The sequence below is a fragment of the Podarcis filfolensis genome (assembly GCF_964270895.1).
Source record: "Podarcis filfolensis genome assembly, chromosome: 5".
NCBI lineage: Eukaryota > Metazoa > Chordata > Lepidosauria > Squamata > Lacertidae > Podarcis > Podarcis filfolensis.
The window spans coordinates 35,144,655-35,168,323 of record NC_139608.1 but is presented as its reverse complement, the minus strand read 5'-3'; the positions used below and the strand labels follow the sequence as shown (position 1 = coordinate 35,168,323).

General features: G+C 40.6%; 1 protein-coding gene across 1 annotated transcript; it reads left to right on the top strand.

The window, feature by feature from the left end:
• The first annotated feature begins 325 nt into the window (after nt 1-325).
• Nucleotides 326-22,866, top strand: PASK (PAS domain containing serine/threonine kinase). Its single transcript, XM_083613678.1, has 19 exons — nt 326-477; nt 1,382-1,576; nt 2,163-2,398; nt 4,202-4,369; nt 4,769-4,909; nt 6,304-6,438; nt 6,979-7,296; nt 7,672-7,846; nt 8,774-8,942; nt 9,077-9,460; nt 9,661-10,841; nt 11,648-11,829; nt 14,794-14,961; nt 16,317-16,442; nt 17,138-17,272; nt 17,852-18,051; nt 18,597-18,730; nt 19,833-19,979; nt 20,746-22,866. The coding sequence occupies exons 1-19, from the start codon at nt 411-413 to the stop codon at nt 20,949-20,951; spliced, it is 4,467 nt and encodes a 1,488-aa protein (XP_083469804.1). The 5' UTR covers nt 326-410; the 3' UTR covers nt 20,952-22,866.
• The last annotated feature ends 803 nt before the right edge of the window (nt 22,867-23,669 follow it).

Here is a 23,669-nt window from a genome sequence, read left to right as displayed (position 1 = left end):
AAACATGCAGATATATTGAAACGTGTATAGGGCAGTGGAAGAAATTCATGTTGAGAAAGTTCTTTGCTGGGCAAGAGAAAGTCGTCATGTTTCCCTTTCCCTCCCCGCCTGACGTCTGGGAAGCGCCGGAGTTGGGCTTCTTTCTCTCCCGCCCCCATGGCTCTATAAAACGTTGCTGGCGCGTCCCTAGCAACCGTTTTGCGCGGGATTTTCTACTTCTTTGTCTCCGAGCGCGGGGGCTGGCTCCGCCCCCCGCCTCGAAATTGGTTGGATTGCCCAGCTGTCCGTCGCCAGTTCTGCCGCGTCTCATTGGCTCTCGACTCGGCCTACTCAGGTCGACCCTTGGAAACCCGCGGGCGGGCAGGAAGGCGGTTGCGTCTGAAGTCTGGCAGGAGTGAAGAGAAGTTGGGATGAGCGGGAAGGAAGGTGCTTCGGTTCAGCCCCGGAGCACGTCTTCAGCCCCAGGGACCAGCTCCGGTACATATAGGGTTAAATATAAAGGGTACCTCTGAACATGTGCAGAGGGCGCTTCCTTCTTGGTTGGGTAAACTTAGTTCTCCCCTGCTTCCATATAGTAGACTCTGGAAACATCCGATTGTTATCAATCAATGACTACATTCCCAAACAGTGTGGGTTGGTTTGGGTGCCCCTTCCCCATCATGTGATGGGGGTTATTTGCTGTCAGAATATAGCTGTGATTTCAACCACTTTTCTCCATTGCTAATAGCAGCCTCGACCATTGCCCATCAGCTCATTCTTGGTTGGCTCTCCACTAGGGAAATAAAATGCCAATTTGGGTGGCAAACCCAGCAGCTTTTATCCTGTGCTTGGCTGCTGTTTGCCTAAATGCAGGTTTTGTTTTCCAACTGCAATTGCTGTTAAACATTTTAACGGCATCTCTTTCTGCTGGCTTCTGTCTAGTTCTATCCCCTGTTTCAGTGCTTCAGGTCATCCTTGTCCTGCTGAGTTGTCTTATGTTCACTGGCCATCTCCTTGCTGTCCAACTTCCCCATTCCCCCCAATACAGTGGTACCTCGGGTTAAGTACTTAATTCGTTCCGCAGGTCCGTTCTTAACCTGAAACTGTTCTTAACCTGAAGTACCACTTTAGCTAATGGGGCCTCCCACTGCTGCTGTCACGCCGCCGGAGCACGATTTCTGTTCTCATCCTGAAGCAAAGTTCTTAACTTGAAGCACTATTTCTGGGTTAGTGGAGTCTGTAACCTGAAGCGTATGTAACCTGAAGCGTATGTAACCCGAGGTACCACTGTACCTGTTTTTGCTCTGCTGCCTCTTTACCAACATATCAGAATCTTGTTCAGCCAAACTGAATGGTGTGTACAGCCTGAGATATTAATGTGCAACTTCTGTTTCCCTCACAGAGGCTGGATTTTTTAGGCGGAAGTACTCTAGTCCGTGCATGACCATGTCACCATCCAAAGAGGTCCTTGTGGGTTCTACAATAGCCTTGTCCCATCCTGGTGTCTGTGAAGAACTAAGCAAGTCATTTCCCTGGATAAACAAGAAAAGGAAGAGTGGGCTTTCCAGGCTCTGCAAGAAGAAAACATCTTTGTCAGGTGATTACTTGGCAGGTGGAGATGTATGAAATGTATTTGTTAGTCAAAGACAGAGGGGTAATTTTCAACTCTTTAATCATGTGGACATGCTTGTGTTTCTCAAAAAGAGCTTTGAGAAAGGAACACTAAGGGAATGAAATAGGAACTAAAGAGGAAGTTTATTGGAAAATTGGACATAAATGGATCATAATTGTCTTTGAATTGTGAATGTTTTTGTGGGCATGCTATGATTTTTTGTAATATGCTTAGCCTTGCTGACTAGATGCTTGGCATTTTGCCATTATTGATCCTTTCCCTCCCACTGATGGGATCTCATCATATAATGGTTGATATCCGGTACAGGTGCCCTGTGCTTTCTGAGACAGTATTCAGGGAATGAGTCATTTGTCTCTTTAGGTTAATTAATTAAAACACAATTGCCTTTCTAATCTTTTTCTCATGCTTAGTTCTTCCCTGTAACTTTTTAAAAACAAATTATTGCCTGTAACTATGTTTCTTTTTAACAATTGATACATGGTTGTCTTGAAATCTTACATATATTTTAATGACAGATACTTTTGGAACTCGCCCCCCCCTTTCTTCTCAGAAAATGGATGGAGTTCCTTTTGCTTATCTTCGTTAGCTGCCCAGAACATCTGTGCTAGCAAGTTGCACAACACTTGGACTCATTTGGAAAACAATTCCCTTTCTTGCTCGATATGCAGTACCTCTTCATGTTCTCTCTTAAATGCTCTGACTTTGGAAGAATCCATCCAGGCTCTGGCAACTGCTGTGCGCAACCCAAACAAAGCTGTTTTCACTGTGGATGTCAGAACAACTGAGGTAATAATTAGTTTTTGTAAAATGTTACCTTACACACAATTGCGCACTGTGAATGTGTATGTAGAGGACCCCTGGGTAGGAAAGACTGTTGTAGTTGTACTATACATATATTGCAGTAATTCATTTGCATCATAACGAGTGGTTTTGGATTGGGTCAGGCAGTGTGTGTGAGGGGGGAAAAATCAATCAAACTAAAGATATTTGTAATTTTATAGTACAGCACTAATATAAGATAATCATACTTTTCAGATGCAGAAAATTCCCCTCCCCCCACTTCCTAAAGACTCATATGTACATGTACATTTGTTAGTATACAAATATTCTCTTTAGTGGTGTGTAGAAAACTATGGTAAAATAACTGTATAAAAATCATTAACAATGCTTGCAACCTTTGATATCAGTCTGATTCATGACGAGACCCCAAATATGTGAACACAGGAAGCTGCCTTACACAGAGTCAAAGCACTGGTTCACCTGGTTCAGTATTTTCTTCATTGACTTGTACAAGAGTGCTTATCTTCACTTTGTACCAGTGTAGTGAGGAGTCTTGGCCCAGTGTAATAAAGTTTGGTGACTAAGCTGCCACTGCACAACTAAGTGGTTAGAGGAATGGTGGTATGAGGATGCATGTAGAGATGTACATAACTTGAACTGGGGAATTGAACTGCCTACAGTTTTACAGGTGTATAGTATTTTTTCCTTCAGCACTGACTTTATGGTAAGGGTTTAATATTTTTCTTCCTGTTAAATCAGATGTCAGCCATTCCGAAGGCAGATTGTTTGATCCCTGTAATGTCACAAATTTCTTCCTGGAACAGTTTTTCTTCTTTTAAAAAGCTGATCATAGCTTTTTAAAGCTTTAAAAATATTAACGATACTGCACCAGACTAGCATCCAAATGAATGAACATCCATGTTGTGCTGTACAAATTAACTATAAAAAAAATATTGGACAGCTCAGCTGAAGCATAGGACAGAGGCAAGGCAGATTACTGAATCAATGTTGAATTTGCTAACTAGTTTGTTAAATGAGTAGCCAAGTCGGGGTGAAAGGAAGCTGGCTGATAGCTAAAGAATAGGGTCGGGCTGCTTTTGTTCTTTTTTAATATTGGAAAAGAGTGTCTACTCCATGTCTTAACTTGAAAATGCAATGGGATCTATATGGATAATTTTTCGCTTTGCTACTACATTGTTGTATATGGTTGGAGTTGCAAACAGCCCCTTTTACTGAGAGCAGCTGCAGCTGGCTATGTCTGTAAAACTGTAGACCAAAATGGGGCTGGATGTGGTTTGGTAATAACTGTTTTTGGTATGCCACTTTTATTGTTAAGGGCCAATTAAGTAATTGTTCTTTTAACTAGAGATTGCTGCCTATATCCGAGAACCCATAATATTGTACTTTGCTAGTTGTCTGACTTGTTGGTATTTTAGCTTGAATCACTTACTGAAGGCATGTTAGTAAACAAGGCTATGGTGCACTGTTAATGGGATATTTATACAGTAAATTTATTTGAGCAGTACACAGATAAAGCTGAAAAGAAAACAGTATCTCTTTTAGAGGGTAAATTGTGAAACAGTGATTAGCAGACATTTGTCCTGGTCATATATTTTGGGCATGATCTGGAGAAAGTTACTGTTGCTCCACTCTGCCTTTTGAGTAAGCATGTATAAGAATGCTTCTGTATAAAGTAACTTGGATTATCAATGTAAATTTAAGAGCTCATTCCCCATTGAAATAGCATCAAACTCTACTTTTAACGGAAGAAGAAAAGCTGAGTTTACTTTTCTTGTTCCTCTGTTTTAGATTCTAGTTGCAAATGACAAAGCTTGCAAGCTTCTTGGTTACAGTACTCGGGAGGTGATTGGCCAGAAATTATCTCAGATGATTTCAAAATCCAATTGGGATATTATGGAAGCACTGAAGGAAGAGCACGATGATGCTGAATATGAAGCAGTAGTTCCTGGAACTGTGGTATGTGAGAACAGAATATTTGTCATAGCAGCAATGTATATGCTACCATTTCTGAATTTTTACTACTACTCATATAGGTATTAATCGCCACAGAAGGGCCTGTAGGAAGCCAACATGTAACTATAAGGCTGCTCTTGCTTATATTTAATGAAGAGGTACTTTAAAATTTGTTCGGTTTTTAAACACGTAAAAGTTGTTACTTCAGAAGTAATGTACTGTATGCTTATTTGCTTACACACTTTCATATCCTATATAGTAAAGCTATTATATTTGCAAAATTCCACAAATAAAAACACAAAAGGTTTATATTGAAAGTAAGTCACTGAAAGTTAAAGTCACATGGCTGATCAAATTTTAAGCACTACAGATTAGAAATTTAACACTGTCTTTTATCAATAGGTAGATGTTATTTCCCATAGCAATGAAAAGATCCCAGTTTCTGTATGGATGAGAAGAATGAAAACCCATTGCAGTCAGTACTGTGTGGTGGTTTTGGAGCCTGTGGAAAGACTTTCTGCCTCTGTTTTCTTCACAAGCAGAGTGAGTATCCAGTTAGCTAGTTGAAAGACATTGCTGCAATTTAAGCTATCAAGTACAGTTATGGGGTACTAGGAGTTATTGAAACAATTTTGTTTTTCATCACACACAAAGCAATTTACCAGCCAATGTTTGTCATTATATATATATATATATATATATATATATATATATATATATATATAAAATATATATATATAATATATAATATATAATATAAAATATATATATATATATATATATATATATATATATATATATATATAAAATATTTTAAATGCTCATCAGTTGTTTTGTGCTAGTGATTTTATATGACCCATTTCCTTTGAACAACATTTTGCTTAAAATGGGTTGGTAAACTAGATCTGACTGGTGTACAAGATCCTTCCTTTCCCCACCTCCCTTGGGCTAACCTTTGACAGGTGGACAGTGTTGCCTGCCTTCTGATCATCTTAAGTCATTATGGCATCAGGTATCAACTTCAGAGAGGTCGCTTTGAAGTCCGTTTGCAGGTGGGCATTTCTTCTGCAGACTGGCAGAGGGGGGCGGAAAATGTCTCTTTGCAGTTATGGTTTGAAATCAAACCATGCCTGCAAACAGAAAACTTCAATGAGGCTCTCTGCCACCACTAATCAGGTGATTGGTGGTTATTGTGAGTCCCTTTTGGAGGTCCTCTATACTAGAGGATTTGTGATGAAGAACTCCCTAGTGAAGCTGTTTTCAGTGGGGTTTGCAGGCAGGCTGATCAGCTGATAGGGACTGCCATTGAATCTAGTTGCTCAAGGAACAATTTGGAATAGGCTTAAAGCTGAGTTTTCCATTGCTGTATAATGGAATATATAACAGATATATAATGGATGGGCATGGTTTGGGGAAAATGTCCTTGTGGGTCAAATTAGGACCATGTCTCATTAGGCCCACGAGACTGGAGGCTCCCTAAAAACAACATACTGGGGACTGGAATTGTTTAAAGAAATGATTTAACCTTGCTGCTGTAATTTGAGATAGGTAAGGAACTTTTGTTGATGTGAAGGGACTGCTTGGCTTTACAAGGCACTCAAAGTAAATGATTGTATTTTTAAAAAAGTAATTTAATAATTATTGTTTCTTATTGGAGGCTTTTTGTAGGACAGAAAGGCATCCTAAAAATATTGTAAATAAAATAAATGCCTCTAAATTAGCTAGATTTCAGGGGATAAAAAGAAACAACCACAAGGAAATTAATCATCCATCTTAAAGTGGCATTTCATTGAGACCAAGTCTGCTGAATTAGTGGTGCTGAATTGTTTTACCCTCTTTGCATATATTTTGGCCATTTTACCTTAATTACTGTCAAGAACTAATATTTTAGAATGCAGTGTCCTCATGAGCCTAATTCTTGTAACTCTCATTTTAAGGGAGAGATTACTTCCTGTGACCTCCTTTTTGCTCATCTCTATGGTTATGCCTCATCGGAAGAAGTGGTTGGTCAGTACATAACAGACATGATTCCATCTGTTCAAATTCCTATACCTGGCAAGAAAATACCAAAGGTACCATGATGTAAATTATACTTAGCTGTTCTTTTAAATGTTATTTAGGTAATTTGTTTCTTTTTTCTTCTTAATTGCAAATAGAAGGAAAAGGGGAAGGGGAGTCTGTTCTCATTAACAATAAGAGTGCATAAAAAAGAACAATTCATAAAACGTATTCTAAATGTATAAATATAAGCCATGTCCAAATAGTTATATGAGATTGTTGATTATAAGATACACATGCAAATATGGAGAGGGAGCAGTAAGATCTTCAAACTGCTGAGTAATAGATGGTGTGTGTTTAGAGTTCCAGCCTTGAAATATAGGTCTTTCTGTAATTATAAAGGTTCACAAGATCCACTTTCTTGTCCATCTGTTAGTCCCCACTTCACAAGATTTAAAGTTTTCTGCATGGACTGATTCTTGTGCATAACTCTGTGATAGTAATTTAAGGCCTTCAGTCAAAATTCATCTGACTGATTTCCTGGCCACTTGTCACTGAACTTTTAATTTGCTTAGATTTGCATTATGTTACAAGTCTTCTTTTCCTCCTCCCAGAATATCAAAATTCAGAGATCTGTTGGCCGAGCAAGAGAGGGGACAACATTTCCTCTCAGCCTGAAACTGGAAGTCAACTTGCCTGTTGAAGACATCATCCCTGTACCAGATAAGCCTGCACCAGTACCTGATGCTGAAATTTTAGAAGATGACACCAGCATCACCTCCCCTGTAGATTGTTCTTTCCGTGCTTCCATCTGGGTGTTCACCACCATCAGCGGACTAATCACTGTTCAAGCGGATGGTACAATTTATGGAATCAACAATACGTTTTCTCTAATGCTCTTTGGTTATGAGAAAAAGGAGCTGCTAGGGAAGGTATTGTTTTGTTGCTTTTGTTTTCCTCTAGAGAAAGGTCACGGTGAAGTCATGGGAATGCTACCACTTGGGAAGTATATCCACTGCTGATTGCTGAGGATTAGTTGGGTGGGGGGGACACCATTCGACAGCGGCATAATATAGAGTGGTGCATTGTAACTAAGTTGTCAGAAATTAGCTAAGATCTGCCAAAGCAAGGGGGAACTCGCTTTCAAAGTTTCAGAAACAAACTACATTGTACAATGGTTTTTAAAGTGCATATTGGACAAAGATTACTCATATGATATTTTTATTCAGTCACATGTTATTCTGGTATTTCTCAGTATGCAGTGAGGGGGAAAGGAGGGATTTCATCACATTTATTTTGTATTTCAGAACATCACATTCTTGATTCCTGGTTTTTATAAGTACATGGATAGAGTTGATGATTCCTCTTTGCAACTCCCACAATCTAGAGAAAGTTACGATGTGGACTCAGAAAATGTGAGCTCCTCTGGGGGCTTCAAAGGAACCGAGGTAGATGGCTGTGGTATGGTGGAAGGAAGTGAAGGTAAATTTACGGGGGTGGGAAATGCAACAAAAAGCTATGCCTTTTTATTTTTAATAGGCCGTGGGGTGGATCTGACATTATAATGAATGGAATGTCATATTCACACTTTTCCTCTTGATGGAATTTTCTTTGTTCTCACTCCTTTCAGACATATCCATCTGCAAAAATAAAAGGATAACAACTTGAAATGGTTGTACCACAGATTTACCTGAAACATGGTTTAATTTATATGTCTCATGGATCTTGATACTAGAAACTGTTCCTTACTGGAAAATGGCTACACAGCAATTCAAGGAAATAGGGTGTTAACCTTTGTTGTCTGGCTGGCTGATGCATGCCCCCTGGAAGGGCTGTCCACAGTAAAGAAGCAGCGTTCTTGTCCCTCCCTTAAACAACTGCTCTTTTAGCCTTAGAATGGCCTGCTCGAGACTTCAAGAACATAATTTTAGCTAACTGTGAGAGGTACTATTATTACATTATTATAATATATATATATATATATATATATATATATATATATCATAAAACAACAATATAAGCCAAATTCCAGATTGCAAAACAGTCCAACAGCCAATTCCTCTCAACCAGTATTGTAGGCCTGAGAAAACAAGTATGTCTTGAGTTGACACCTAAAAGTAACTAATTGTAAGGGACAGCTGACTCTCTAGGGAAATAATTCCACATTCTGGGTGCCATTACAGAAGGTGATAAAATGTCAGTATGTAAATGTTACAAGACATACTTGCTAAATTTATAACATTTTAAGCACTTACATCTCATTTAACCTTTCATATCCAGCAGAAAAGACATTGTGGGGAACCATTTAGCCATTAAAAATGTTTAACATGTGGAATGGCCCATAGAGTCTTCCAGTGCATGCCTTGCTGAAAACTTGCAACATACCACAGTTTTCTTTCTTTCTTCCAGGCACTCGCCCACTCCTTGCTGGAGATGTGGCTTTGCTGCAAGAGCAACAGGATTTAGCAAGGAGTGATGGAGCAGAACTCTGTACCAGGAAGGAAACCCGGCCAAAGAGTGGGAGCAGTTTGTGTTCTGTTCTGTTATCCTCCCCAGAGGCAGCTGCAGCACTGAATGGGTAGGTTTTGACAGTCACAAAAGTGCACTAGGAACGCAGCTGGCTCTGATGTTTTTATCAGGGAGTGGGAAACACTGGTGAAGATTCTGCTCTCGTTCAACATAACCTAACCAGCAGCTTGTTTTCTTTCACAGCAGGGGCTATACACCTTCCAGCGATGTGCTGGCCCATGAGGACGTGCTGACTTCTGGGAGTCGATGTGATGGAGGCTGCGCTGAGACTATAAAACCTGCTAACTGTCAGCGGTTAGAAGTATGCTCTGCCAAACGGTTTCATTCAGAACAGTGTGTGTTGAAAGATAGCACTAAAGTGCGAGGCAGAAACCTTGTCTGGTGCGCATCTGAGGAAGAAGATGGGCCATTGGATATGCGTGATTCTGGTTCACATGAAATAATGAAGTGCCAATCTGCCGCTACAATGAGCAGCGGTGGAGTAGAGGTCTATGCCCAGCTGGACAGAGGGGGTGGCCTGCCTTCTGTTGTATCATCTCTTCCAGAGTCAGTCACACCAGTGAATGGGTAGGTTTTACTTGCATGTGGCAAGTTTTGCCAGTTACCAAAGGATATTGGGTATCCAGCTGCCACTGATATTCGGAACTGGACAGCTCCAGTGGGATCTCCTGATCTTACACCACGGGATAGGGGAGGGCAAGTAATGTAATGGGGAAGATGCTCCCTCGTTCATTATAACCCAACTAGTAACTTGTTTTCTTACACAGCAGGGACTATGTGTTGGTCCATAATGAAGCGCTGCCTTCTGAGAGTTCACAGGATGGAGGCTGCCCTGAGACAGAGGCTGCAAAACTAAACGACTGCCAGCAGTACAAAATACATTCTCCGAAACGATTTTATTCTAAACCATGCATGTTGGAAGGTAGAACTAAACTGAGAGAGAAGAATCTTGCCAGGTGCGCATCTGATCTAGTTCATAGAGAAGAAGATGACCCTTTGGAGATACACAGTTCTGGTTCACCACATGAAATCATGAAGTGCCATTATGCCACTACGTCTTCAGAAAGAGAGAATTTTTTCATGGGTGATCAGACTTCTGTGACATGCTTCTTAGAAGAGGATCTAGGGCTTGGGGCAAGTGTGACTTGTGATGCTGTGCAGGTGTCCTGTGGGACTCCCACACTGGATGAGCCCATGTGTAGCAAGCAAGTGCCGTGTTCCAAACACACTCACGGGGTGATAGATGAGCTGCCAACAGTAAATCTGACAAGTAGTAGAAAGAGCTTGAGGTTTGAAAATACTGAACTAGAAAATTCAGCGAAGGATTCATCAGCCTTGTTACCTGATGAAAGGAGCAGCAGCCTTCCTGTTCCAGCAGGATCATCAATACCTTGTGATGTCTCTGCACTGGAAATCGTGGGTGGTAAGAAGCCAAGTGATGAGGTTGATTCTGTTTGCTGTGATTTGACGGACCTGACCTTGAGGATTAGTGGTGACGTGAATTCAGACTTCTCTGCTGCCTCTAGACCAATAAAGCTTCCATTGTTAAGTGAGGAAGATCTTGAGCGGCCCATGGACCGGGAAATTAATACTTCTGTAAGTGGTCCGATAGACTCCCTACTGTGCGACGGTTCTCCAATACGCCATCGGAAGGGCTTACTCTCTAGCAAGCATTCAGGGTATGTGGACCTCGACCTCTCTACATGCTGTGCTTCAGAGGACAAAAGTGTTGCAGAGAGAATGGGGGAACATTTAGAAGGATGTTCACTGCACAGTGATGTACAGTCCCAGGAAGATCTCATGCCGTTAATGCAGCAGAGCATGGCACAGTTAACATCAACTCCTGTGAAACAAGAAGCTGTACAGTCCTCAGCAATTACTTTAAACAACGAGATCCTAGAAGGCAACTATTCGGGTAACTGCTACCACAGAGATGGTTCTCGACTCGGTAAGTTCAAAGTAGACATTTTTGCTTCTTGCATTAGTATATTTAATTGGGCATAAGTGTGCATGGAAAGGTTACATGAAGCTGGTGTTCGGTGTGAGCGACGCAGGCAAGGAATGATAGAACAAACCTGTTGATGCAAGGATAAGAGACAAGCTGTGGTTTAATTCATTGGTCATCCACAATCGGAATGCAAAAACACAGTAGCAGAGGAAAACATTAATTTGATTTTACTAACATTTTGAATTCAATCTGTACTTTATTGGCAGTGAAATTAGGAGAGAGAACTTCTGGTGTGCCAAAACGTTTAGGCACAGCTTGTCAACCTTTGCCTTAATTTTCATCAAGCAGCTTTATGGTTAATTTTTTACACTGCAAATGGGCTGGTCAGCTGTCAGAGTGCTTGTCAGTCCTATAAAGTGAACAGCGGGCTGTCTGAAGGCCAAAGCCTTGGTGTTCCTACATGGGTTGCTTTAGAATGATCTTATGTGCTTATGATGTTGATAACCTGCTGCTTAAGAAGGACTGAGTATTCTTCTGTTGGAAAACATCCAGTGATGAAACTCCATCTTCTACTATTTATTTACTTAATTGGTTCTTAATTAAGCCCTTTTTGCTCATGTTTAAGAATTTACATGTTTTATGTTTTTAAAAGCCTATCCAGTGAAAAACATTTGTGAATTTCAGATTCTTACTATCACCATTTATTTAGGGTATTAGAGTGTATTTATTTAGGGTATTAGAGTATATGTATCACCATTTATTTAGGGTATTAGAGTGCCTTCTTGATGAGCTTTCTATTTTTGCAGCTATACTCTTTGAAGTGAAACGTGTGGAACTGCATGACCCTGCTGCCCTCTTCTGCATTTGGGTTATGAGAGACCACTTTCAGAGTCGGAAACAAGCAGCAGCAAAAACACAGTTCTTACTTTCCAGTTTGGCCAGTTCCTCCCCAAACCTAAGTGACGTCTCTGCACTTAGCTTGGCAGAAGTAAGTATACTGGATTTTCTGTCTGTTTTAAGCCCTGCCCCTGACTTTTGGGCATGAAATAAAACTAGTAGGCAAACCTGCTAACTTGGCTGGTTGGTATGTTTGTTTCTTTTTACACAAACAACCAGCTATATGAAGATAGGATGTGCAACACGCTATAGGTCACATTCAACTAAAGAATTGCACTAGTGGGAGCCAGCACAGCAAGACCCTTCCCCTGTCAGCTTGGGGGGTCAGGAATCATAGAATCATAGAGTTGGAAGAGACCACAAGGGCCATCGAGTCCAACCCCCTGCCAAGCAGGAAACACCATCAGAGCACTCCTGACATATGGTTGTCAAGCCTCTGCTTAAAGACCTCCAAAGAAGGAGACTCCACCACACTCCTTGGCAGCAAATTCCACTGTCGAACAGCTCTTACTGTCAGGAAGTTCTTCCTAATGTTTAGGTGGAATCTTCTTTCTTGTAGTTTGGATCCATTGCTCCGTGTCCGCTTCTCTGGAGCAGCAGAAAACAACCTTTCTCCCTCCTCTATGTGACATCCTTTTATATATTTGAACATGGCTATCATATCACCCCTTAACCTCCTCTTCTCCAGGCTAAACATGCCCAGCTCCCTTAGCCGTTCCTCATAAGGCATCGTTTCCAGGCCTTTGACCATTTTGGTTGCCCTCCTCTGGACACGTTCCAGTTTGTCAGTATCCTTCTTGAACTGTGGTGCCCAGAACTGGGCACAGTACTCCAGGTGAGGTCTGACCAGAGCAGAATACAGTGGCACTATTACTTCCCTTGATCTAGATGCTATACTCCTATTGATGCAGCCCAGAATTGCATTGGCTTTTTAGCTGCCGCGTCACACTGTTGGCTCATGTCAAGTTTGTGGTCAACCAAGACTCCTAGATCCTTTTCACATGTACTGCTCTCAAGCCAGGTGTCACCCATCTTGTATTTGTGCCTCTCATTTTTTTTTGCCCAAGTGCAATACTTTACATTTCTCCCTGTTAAAATTCATCTTGTTTGTTTTGGCCCAGTTCTCTAATCTGTCAAGGTCGTTTTGAAGTGTGATCCTGTCCTCTGGGGTGTTAGCCACCCCTCCCAGTTTGGTGTCATCTGCAAATTTGATCAGGATGCCCTTGAGTCCATCATCCAAGTCGTTGATAAAGATGTTGAATAAGACCGGGCCCAAGACAGAACCCTGTGGCACCCCACTAGTCACTCTTCTCCAGGATGAAGAGGAACCATTGATGAGCACCCTTTGGGTTCGGTCAGTCAGCCAGTTACAAATCCACTGAGTGGTAGCATAGTCAAGACCGCATTTTACCAGCTTCTTTACAAGAATATCATGGGGCACCTTGTCAAATGCCTTGCTGAAATCAAGGTAGGCTACATCCACTGCGTTCCCTTCATCTACCAGGCTTGTAATTCTGTCAAAAAACGAGATCAGGTTAGTCTGACATGACTTATTTTTCAGAAATCCATGCTGACTATTGGTGATCACAGCATTCCTTTCTAGGTGCTCACAGACTGTTTGCTTAATGATCTGCTCCAGAATCTTCCCTGGTATTGATGTCAGACTGACTGGGCGGTAATTATTTGGGTCCTCTCTTTTCCCCTTTTTGAAAATAGGGACAACATTTGCCCTCCTCCAGTCTGCCGGGACTTCGCCTGTTCTCCAGGAATTCTCGAGGATGACTGCCAGTGGTTCTGAGATCACATCTGCCAGTTCTTTTAATACTCTTGGATGCAGTTCAAGAGAACCCGGAGAACCCTAAGAACACTGTACAGGGGGAGGAGAGAAGAGATAGCTCAGTCTGGCAAGCAGAAATGCTTGCACTGGTGGAACAATTGCCTTGGTTTGATGTTGAATTTCATCTACCCTTAGTATCACAAGTCAGTTGCTTCTGGCAGAAACTAACTTGACCTAGTTCAAAATCCCCAGATGGTCAACTCCCAATACTGTGTAAACCTGCCTTCTCCCCACCATTGTCATGTTGGCCTTTTGCAAACTGCATTGTATTTTCAGAAGCATGCATAGGTGCCAGGTGTAATTTCACAAATTCAGTTTTATTTAGAAAAAGGAGTAGTCAGCTTCATTTTGCTTTCGTTTTGTTTGTTTTAAAAAAGAGAGTGCCAAGATTTATTGCTGGGTTAATGAAGGTTAAAAATGAAATGAAATATGATGAGAATACTAGTTTGGATGCATCCCAAGAAATGGGAGGCAATGCCAATTCCTAAATCTGCTGCCCAAAAACATTTCGGCAAGTAGATGGAACTTTTGACTAAAAAATACAGTGGCCTAGTGACTGCTTCTGGCTAAAAGCTTTTATTATTTTGTTTGTTTAATTTATCTTCCTATGAAGCATCTCAAAGTAATTTCACGATAAAGATTAAAGACAGAAAAAACATCCACAATCAAATACAAAAAACGATTATAATAGTTGCACAAGGGATTTTGATAGGATGGTAGGGTTGCCAACCTGCCAGTCATGTGATATCATAACTGCTTGTGGCTGACCATCGGGTACCCCCATCCACCTGCCAAATTTGACCCATGAGACTGATCCTAATAAGGATCTGACCTGTGGAGCAGAAAGCATTCTTGATCCCTGCTTTATAGATACACCACAACCTATATTATATTATCCTTAGCTAGGGGAGGAAAAGAAATGCCCCAAATCCATTAAGAACACTCAGCCACCTTCTAGCTATTTGCTGGCTATTCTGGAGCAGTCTTCTTAACAATAAAAAGGTATGGGAAGCCTGGCTGACAGGTTTGATCATGATTCATAGTGGTATTTATACTTTAGTGATGATTGCTGGAATTGCTAAGTTGCTGGGACTGGTCACTGGCATGTTTGTTAGGATTGTACAAAGAGTACTGGGTATTTCATTATTTTTTTAGATTAGACAAACATTAGCTAGTTCTCTCTGATTTTGTAGCATCTGTCTGTTGATCTGTCTGCAGTTGATCAAAGCGACCCCTGTGTTTGAGAATTCACGAAGAGCTGAAGAACTAGAAAGACTGAGGGCTTGCGAGGGAGACTATGGAAAGAAATATGACACACTTACACTCATTGGCAGAGGAGCGTTTGGATTTGTTTGGACAGCCAGGTGCAAAAAGGATTGCAAGGAGGTGAAAGAGCAAAACTACTTATCAAATGTTAACAGATAATCCTTCTGATTTTTGGAATGAAGTGCTTATTAGTAGTTTCCAAAATCCTTCACATATCTAGATTTCAGAGTTCAGATATGAGCATACATAGTACTGTTTTATTTTCCAATCAAAGTGAGTTGCTTGACACTGTTTTCTGCCAGTGATTCCTTCACCCCCAGTGATTTGAATATTGTGCTCATGCCCTGCTTGTGGCACCAACCTAAAGCATTTTGTTGGCTACCATGAGAAGAGAATGCTTGACTAGATGGGCTCTTCTTCAGGTCTTGTTCACTGTGTTAAAGAGTTTATGCGCTAGATAAATTGTTAATATTTGTTAAAGCTTTGTGTGGATGTGGTTTCTCACAGGTTCAATATAAATAGCATTTCAGAAGGGTCAGTGGAACTAGACTTTGCTGCAATTTTCAGTTGGTGTTTTTTCTCCTTGCTAGTAATGAATGTGTGTGAGCACATCTGTGCATTAGTTAAAACACCAGAAAGACCACCTTTTTACATGTACAAACCTCATATGCTAAGAACTGTGCCGGAGGGCTTGCTCACAGGCAAGATGAATTGTGTTGGTGGGCACAAGAGACAGCTTTCTTGTTGATGGCCCCAGTGGTTATGGAATTCACCTCCTCTGTTGGCTAGCAAGCCTGATTTTACACCTTACTGTTGATATTTACTATTGTACCGTGTATTGTGGGTCTATGGACCACAATAAAGCGTGTGTGGTTATGGAATTACTTCCAAAGTTACAGAAAGGTAGCCGTGTTGGTCTGCCATACTCAAAACAAACAAACAAACAAATTTCTTTCCAGTAGCACCTTAAAGACCAACTAAGTTAGTTCTTGGTATGAGCTTTCGTGTGCATGCACACTTCTTCAGATACCAAGTATCTGAAGAAGTGTGCATGCACACGAAAGCTCATACCAAGAACTAACTTAGTTGGTCTTTAAGGTGCTACTGGAAAGAAATTTGTTTGTTTGTTTACTTCCAAAGTGATATGCATGTGACCCTATCAGTACAGGCTATAAGTAGACACTTCAAAACTCACATTTTGGGGTCACTTTCTCTTAGAGAATTTATATAACGATATAAACTGAAAATTAGTCTTCGGTAATTTTGCATTGGTATGTTGCTGGCTACAGTGAACTGGCAAGGCTTTTCAAGAGATGACAGCTCCACTATGCCACCCCCCAATCCAATAAGAATTGTTCTGTAAATGTACAATCTTTTAAGATTCACTGATTAGATGTTAATAGCAATTAAAGGTTCTATTTATTTAAAGTAGTTTACTCCCCAACTTTACCTCATTTGCTTTGCTTTGTTCCCAGGCTGTAGTGAAGTTCATTTGGAAAGGGAAGGTATTGGACTACTGCTGGGTAGACGATCCTGAGCTGGGGAGAGTTACTCAAGAGATTACAATTCTGAGAAAGCTGCAGCACCCTAATATTATTAAGGTACTGTTCATCCAATATGCAAATGCGTATCTAAATTCATATACAGTGGTACCTCGGGTTGCAAACACCTCGGGTTACAAACACTTCGGGTTAGACTCCGCTAACCCAGAAGTAGTACCTCGGGTTAAGAACTTTGCCCCAGGATGAGAACAGAAATCATGTGGCGGCGGCGTGGCAGCAGCGGGAAGCCCCATTAGCTAAAGTGGTATCTCAGGTTAAGAATGGTTTCAGGTTAAGAACGGACCTCCGGAACAAATTAAGTTCTTAACCAGAGGTACCACTGTAGTGAATTCCTTGCATGTTTGGGTGTTGTGGCACAGATTCATTTTGTTTGGTGTTAGAAGATGAAAATGTAATTAGAAGACAGCTATTTGACAAATGTGGCTTTTAATAAATACTATGTGGGCAGGTGTCCATACAGTAAGGCCCATGTGGCTTAAGTAGTTATCCTGTACAAGGAATCTAGTTAATGTTTCCGTAGAAAACCTTGGAAGTTGAAATCCTCCTAAACTTCCATTGCTTATTCCTGATTTGCATTATCTTATTAGTCTTTGGATCAGTGGAATATACTTTAATTGTTCTATAATGTAAGCTTGACATAATCCTGAACTTAATAGATCATTTCCTATTCAAGGAGGGATGGGAGCAGGTGTAAATTTTGTGAAAGAACATGAAGCAGTACTCTTTATCACCAGGTGCTAGATGTATTTGAGAACCAGCAGTTCTTCCAGCTGGTGATGGAGAGACATGGGTCAGGCCTGGATCTCTTCACATTCATTGATAACCAACCTAATTTGGATGAGCCTTTGGCAAGTTACATATTCAGACAGGTAAGATTTGGTTGAAGTGAAATCTGTAGAAATCTGTAGAAAGAACATGAATGAACTGGATCTGCAACTTGTTAGTTGATCGTACGGAAAGCTGTCTAGAAGAACATAGTTATGGTGGTTGAGGGATCTGAACTGAGCTCATGGTAGGGGCAAAACATTAAGGACTTCCTGTGTCACAATCTCAGTTAGAACGGGGACTTCTGCAGCTGCTGTTTACTTAAAAAACAACAACCCCCCCCTCATGCTATTGGTAATTTTATTTCAGAGAGACTTAGAAATGCATCACATTCTCTGATATAGATCATCACATTATCAAAAGATTGTTGTAAGGATAAAATGGGGAAATGATGTAAGCCACTCTGACCTCCTTGGAGGAAGGATGGGATTAAAAAACTGATAAATATTATGCCCAGTTACTATAAAAAAAAAAGAGGAAAGCAAATCTATCAAATGATTATGTATATCCTCTTTTAAATAGCTAAATGTCCTTTCAGGGGGGAAAGCCAAAATAATATTTCTACATTTAGTAAATATTATTGGCAATGATACCTATTTTGGTCTTTTCTGTGTGTTCATTAGCTGGTGTCTGCAGTGAACTATTTGCACTGTAAGAACATCCTTCACAGAGATATCAAGGATGAGAACATTATAATTGCTGAAGATTTCACTATCAAGCTCATAGACTTTGGCTCAGCTGCTTACCTGGAACCTAACAAGTTGTTCTATACCTTTTGTGGGACAATTGAGTACTGCTCACCAGAAGTGCTCTCAGGAAATCCGTATGTATGAGTTTGAAAGAAAACCTATAGACCTTGCCCAACAGTAGCTTGATTTGGTTGGGGGTAGGACCTGTAAAACAAACAAGAATAAAGTAGAGAAAGACAGAGTGTTTTTATCTTCCTTGCTCTTTATTGCTGCAGTAGGAATCCCTGACATAGCTGTCAACTTTCAGATTTGAAAATAAGGGATCAGCAGCCTCACCTGTCCCATGGACACTCTACGGGATATCTAACAATCCGGGACAGCAGCGGGAAACGGCACTAGATTAAGGGAATTTCCCGCAAAAAAAGGGAAGGTTGACAGCTATGATCCCTGACCAATCACAGACCCACGCACAACCACCATTTCTTCAGCCATATCTGCTGTGGGTAGGAGGGAGGGAGGGGAAATATATTGGCTGTTGGTAAGGAATCATTTTCAGTTTATTTTGCTGCCTGGATATCACGATAGTTAATTGCATTTTCTTTTTAGTAAATTCCCCTTTTGCTTGATTTTTGTGTGTGTGCGTGAACTTTATTGACTTGAACTATGCATTCTTCTATAGGTACTTGGGACCAGAACTGGAGATGTGGTCACTTGGTATAACTCTTTATACCATAGTCTTTGGAGAAAATCCTTTTTGTGAGCTGGAAGAAACTATGGATGCTGTACTAAGACCTCCTTACAAAGTGTCGGATGGTGTGTATTTCGCTAATTATTAAAAGAGTTACTGTCTGAAAGGAAGGGGAATGGAATTTGGGCAAGTCAACTATATTTGGTTTCAGTGTGCATTTAATTTGACATGCCCCCAAAATGTTACATGGGGTTTTCAGTTAGTGGGAATGGGACTATGGATCAAACGAAATATTCCCTTGCTCTGTTTGGATGCTCTAGAGAGGGTAGGGAAGTAGATCACTCTCATGCCTCCCTCCATCTCCAGTCAAGCCTCCAGTGAGCTTGGAAATACAAGGCTGCAGGTTAGTTTGTGACTTTAGGCATCATCATGGGGCATTGTCAGAGGTGATTACTATTGGCCTATCGTGTCCATATGCTTCAATCTATGATGATTGGTGTGACATGAAAACCAGCCTAATTGTTCTTGGGCATTAATTTTTTTTTAAAAAAAAATATATAGTAAGAATAACCATTTCCTGGCTGTAGCGGCTATCCATGTGTTGTAAAAGTTAATCCAAACTTCTGTATTGCTAGTTTCTTGTGTAGAAGAGAAGGTGTTCATCCTTTCTCCTGCCTCTCATCCCTTCAGTTCCAGATTCCCATCCTGAGGCGGGAAAAGCAGCCATGTGGGTTTTTTATGCACATATGCATGTAATGTGCCATTCCACCCTCAGGCATGCCAGGAAGTTAGCGGCATTCAATAGTTATTGGGTTGTTCTCATGTGACTTGTCTATTAAATAATGAATGTCAGTGCTTAAAAACCACTTTTTTTTGGGGGGGGCGGTATTTCATGGAATTGTTCATAAGACCTAGCTTGTGAACTAGAAAGTCACCTGTCTACTTGTATTGGTCTGTTGTGCTGTCTAAGGTGTGTATTTGGCAAGCTTGGCTCTATTTCAGTCATTTTCATAGCCAAGCAAAGGTTATCCTGCAAGAAGGAAGGAAGGAGGAAGAAGCTGTGGGAAGAATATGTACAACACTTCTAAATTATGGGGATGTATGCTAAACATTATGTTCAGATTATCAAACTTGCATTGGCTGTGCTTAATCTCAGTTCAATTGACAGGCAAGCTGAAGACCAGCATAAAAGCTGCTGATGTTATTTCATCTCCTTGTTGTCCTCAGACCTGATGAATCTGCTGACTGGGCTCTTGCAGCCTTTTCCAGAGGATCGTACAACTCTAGAAGTGGTAGTGGAAGATCCTTGGGTGACGCAACCCCTGAACCTTGCTAACTACTCATGGGAGGGAGTATACGTCTCTGCCAAGCCAGGTAGGAGACAAGGTTCGAAAAGCTATCTTCAAAACTTTTATTGCATTTCCAAACAAGAAAGGTCTACAATGAATTCTGTAAAGGAATGACTAGACTTGATAATTTGAAAAAGATCTATATGACTATTGTGCAGTTCAAATCAGTGTATGCCTACTGGCAAGTACACTTTATTGTGTTAAGTTGGTTTACTCCTCCTAGACAACTATAGTCAGGATTAGAGTTTTATATTGCAGTCCTATATATTTCTACATAGCTCCTTTGAGTTCAGTGGGACTTACTCCCAGACATGTAAGGATTTCATTGTTCATGAAGTATTGCTACCAGGCCTGCCCATGTCCCTATTTGCTTGTGTATGTGAACTCACATACACTTGTACATATGGAGGTGCAGTACTGGTGATCTTTAATTTGGAGATTGTTGCATGCCACAATGGCAATTGCACTTGGAGGAATTAATGGAAATGAATGTCCCACTTTGGGTTTTAACAAAAGAATATGCCAAAAAGATGGTTAGGGAGGATAGCTTGCATAAACCAATGCCTGCTTCCACCTGTTGTGTTTGCAAGTCCCATACTTACTGCACATTCTCTTGTAAAGCTTAGTAGTCAAATAGTTCTAGGGCATGCCAGCCGACCTGAGCAATTCAGTAATAGTATGTAATGGCTGTAGAATAATATTTGTGGCTTAGTGTTTATTAATAGTCAATACATTTATATCTTTTATTTTAGTCAATACATTTATATCTTTTTTTTTTTTTTACTCCTCAGAAAACAACCATTTCAAAATGAATTCCTCTGGCTGCAGCCATGGTAGCATCTGGGCAGTCCCAAGTCTGGAGAGTGAGCAGAGCCTTAGTGATGACACCAGTAATTATGAGCTGATGGATCCCCAGCTGACAGGAGCCACTGCTGCCTCAGGGCAAGAGCCATCGACCTCTGCAGCTCAAGGGCCATCTACCTCTGTACTTGCTTGAAGAATATTTCCTCACTCACCTGCAAGTCCTTACAAAAATGCCCCGAGGACGTGGAATTCTGACAAACATACTGCCTACGTGAGATGGAATACCGGAGTCAGAGCAGTAGCTCACTTTGTTCACTGTGAAGTCCTCTGCCACACCCGTAGGCTTCTTAGAGATGTATATGTGGGTACCGGCTTCTCACAATGGCTATTCTCAAAAAGATCTAGTGCTCGTAGACTCAAATGGCGTGACAAATATTCTACATAGAATCTAGGAAACAACCATGTGATTCAAACCTATACACTGGATTTTGTGGGAGCAGACATATAAGCAACACCTATATTTGAACATCTGGCAGCCCTGGAGAAGAGACAGCAGGTGCTCATGGTGGAGGGAAATAGTCAGGCAACCACAATCCCACTTGCCCACCCTACATAGTGGGTATATTCATGTGAGCTGGCCCATTTGCCATTAAAATTGTTTATTGTAATTACTCATCACAACAGAACCTTTACTACAAAAGCTGCATTGCGTGATGAACTGATAGGAACGGATAGGACTGGTATTTGATTTTAGACACTTAGATGTAGATGTCCTATACTCCAGGTATGTTTGAAGTGTTTGAAAGGGAGGCCACAAGTGGTGTCATTCTGTTTGAGATTACTGATACTATGAATTTTAGCCGTGTATTGGCTAAACTGACAACTGAGTGAGGCTTGCCTAGGGAAGGGTTTCTGAAGAGCTTCTATTTTCCTCCTTACAATTTGGAGCAGATCTACGATTCAAAGCCAAAAAACTTATCAGTTGGCGCATACAACACTCCATGTCTTGGCTTCTTGGATGACCTTGTTTCTGAGGTTCACATATAAATGGTGACATTTTGTATCTGGTAGACATCAATGGGAGGTCAAATTTCTTGCTCACCTGAGAAAAGAAAGTTTTTCTACAGCTTTATTCAGTTATTGGATTTGAAACTGAAATCCTTTCCTTTGTCCAGAAAAAGCTCTAGTCAGATATTTCTGGCTGGTTGACATAGAAAAACACCGATTCTGCTCAAAGAATTAGGCATTAGGTAGTTCATATTCAGTAGTCTTTAAAAATATATATTTTATATGGATTCTGCAGGTAATTGGCAAAATTATAATTTTCATGGAAGCATTAGCTATTTTTATATATTCTAAGAACAAAATATCTACATTTTATAGATTCTGTTTTGAAATCTTTTGGGAACAGTTCATATTTTTCAAGTGAACTGTGTTCTAGATTACTTTTCTGTACCAGCTCCATTTCTGGATGACCTGACAGGTGAGCACTCTGAAAAGAGTTGGTAAAGTTGTATTTGGCTCTGATGCACCTAGAAGGTAGGCACTTCAATAATATAACTATCTTCAAATTATTATGTACAGAATAGGCCCTATTACTTCCACCTTTCTTGAACTGTAATTTAGAGGTAACTAAATGCTAGGCCAATGCTAGCCTTCATTTCCTTTATCTTGAAGGAAGCCATCAGTTTATACAGAAGAGAATAAAATACCTAGTCATGTTAGCGCTCATTGTGTGCCTGATTAACACAAACAGGCATGATGCTGGGTAGGTACCTCTAAGACAATAGTCTAATATAGTCTGCCCCTAAAAGTTACATAAGCATCTTGGTACTTGCTATTGGAGTGTTTACTGTACAAACTGCTTATGAATTGCCCTACATTACAGCATGGTTAAAGAGAGGAGGAATTGAAGCAAAACAATTCTAACCTGCTGTGATACCTTTAAGCTAAATGGTCTAGCAAGTCATGTGTCATGACTTTTAACTTAGGCTGTATTTTAAAACGTAACTTTTTAGAATGTATTTTGTTGAGTGCTATGATTTTCCATCTTAACTGTGCTGAATCGCTTTGTATGCATTTACTAAAGGCTCTTGTTATCAACAGCAGTGGCCCAGTCTTGTTCCCTTTTCTATTGCAACCCTTTTTGCTCTGCACACTTGCCATTACGAACTAACGTTCCTCTCCAACAGGAACAGAATAAACTTCTGTATTTTTATTCCCCCTTTCAAAGAACAAGAGATGGAATATGTAGCTCTTCTCTCCACCAATCCTTGCAGTAATGTTGAGTTGCATTAGACTGAGTGACTGGACCACGGACACCAAGTGAGGTTCATGACCATAATAAATGTCACTTTCAGGGGTACATGAACAAAAGCAGGGTCAGGAAGGCTGCATCAAGGAATGTTAGGAAAGTTTTCTCTACGAGAATGAACAAAAGAGGTGGTGTTAGAAAGGCAATACCTCTAGGAGAGTCAGGTAGGTAGCCATGTTGGTCTGACGCAGTTGAAATATATATATATATATAAAAATTTGTCCAGTAGCACCTTAGAGACCAACTAAGTTTGTTATTGGTATGAGCTTTTGTGTGCATGCACACTTCTTCAGATACATGAAACAGAAGTCACCAGACCCTTGTATATAGTGGGAGGGTGGGGTGGGGTTTTTCTCAGGCGGGTGGTAGGAGATGGGTGATTGACTCAATGGTTATGGTAAACTCTAGGAGTGGTAGGCAAAGGCTTTGTTTTATATGTAGTACGCAAGCAGTTTTAAATTAGGAGTGGACAGATTTCAGACTTATGTTTTTCATTAGAATTTAAATCTACCAACCTGAGCCAAATGTTAAAGGTATACATTAAGAATTCTGAACCCAGGAATTTGTTCTGAGTACTAGATTTGCCATACGTCCTTT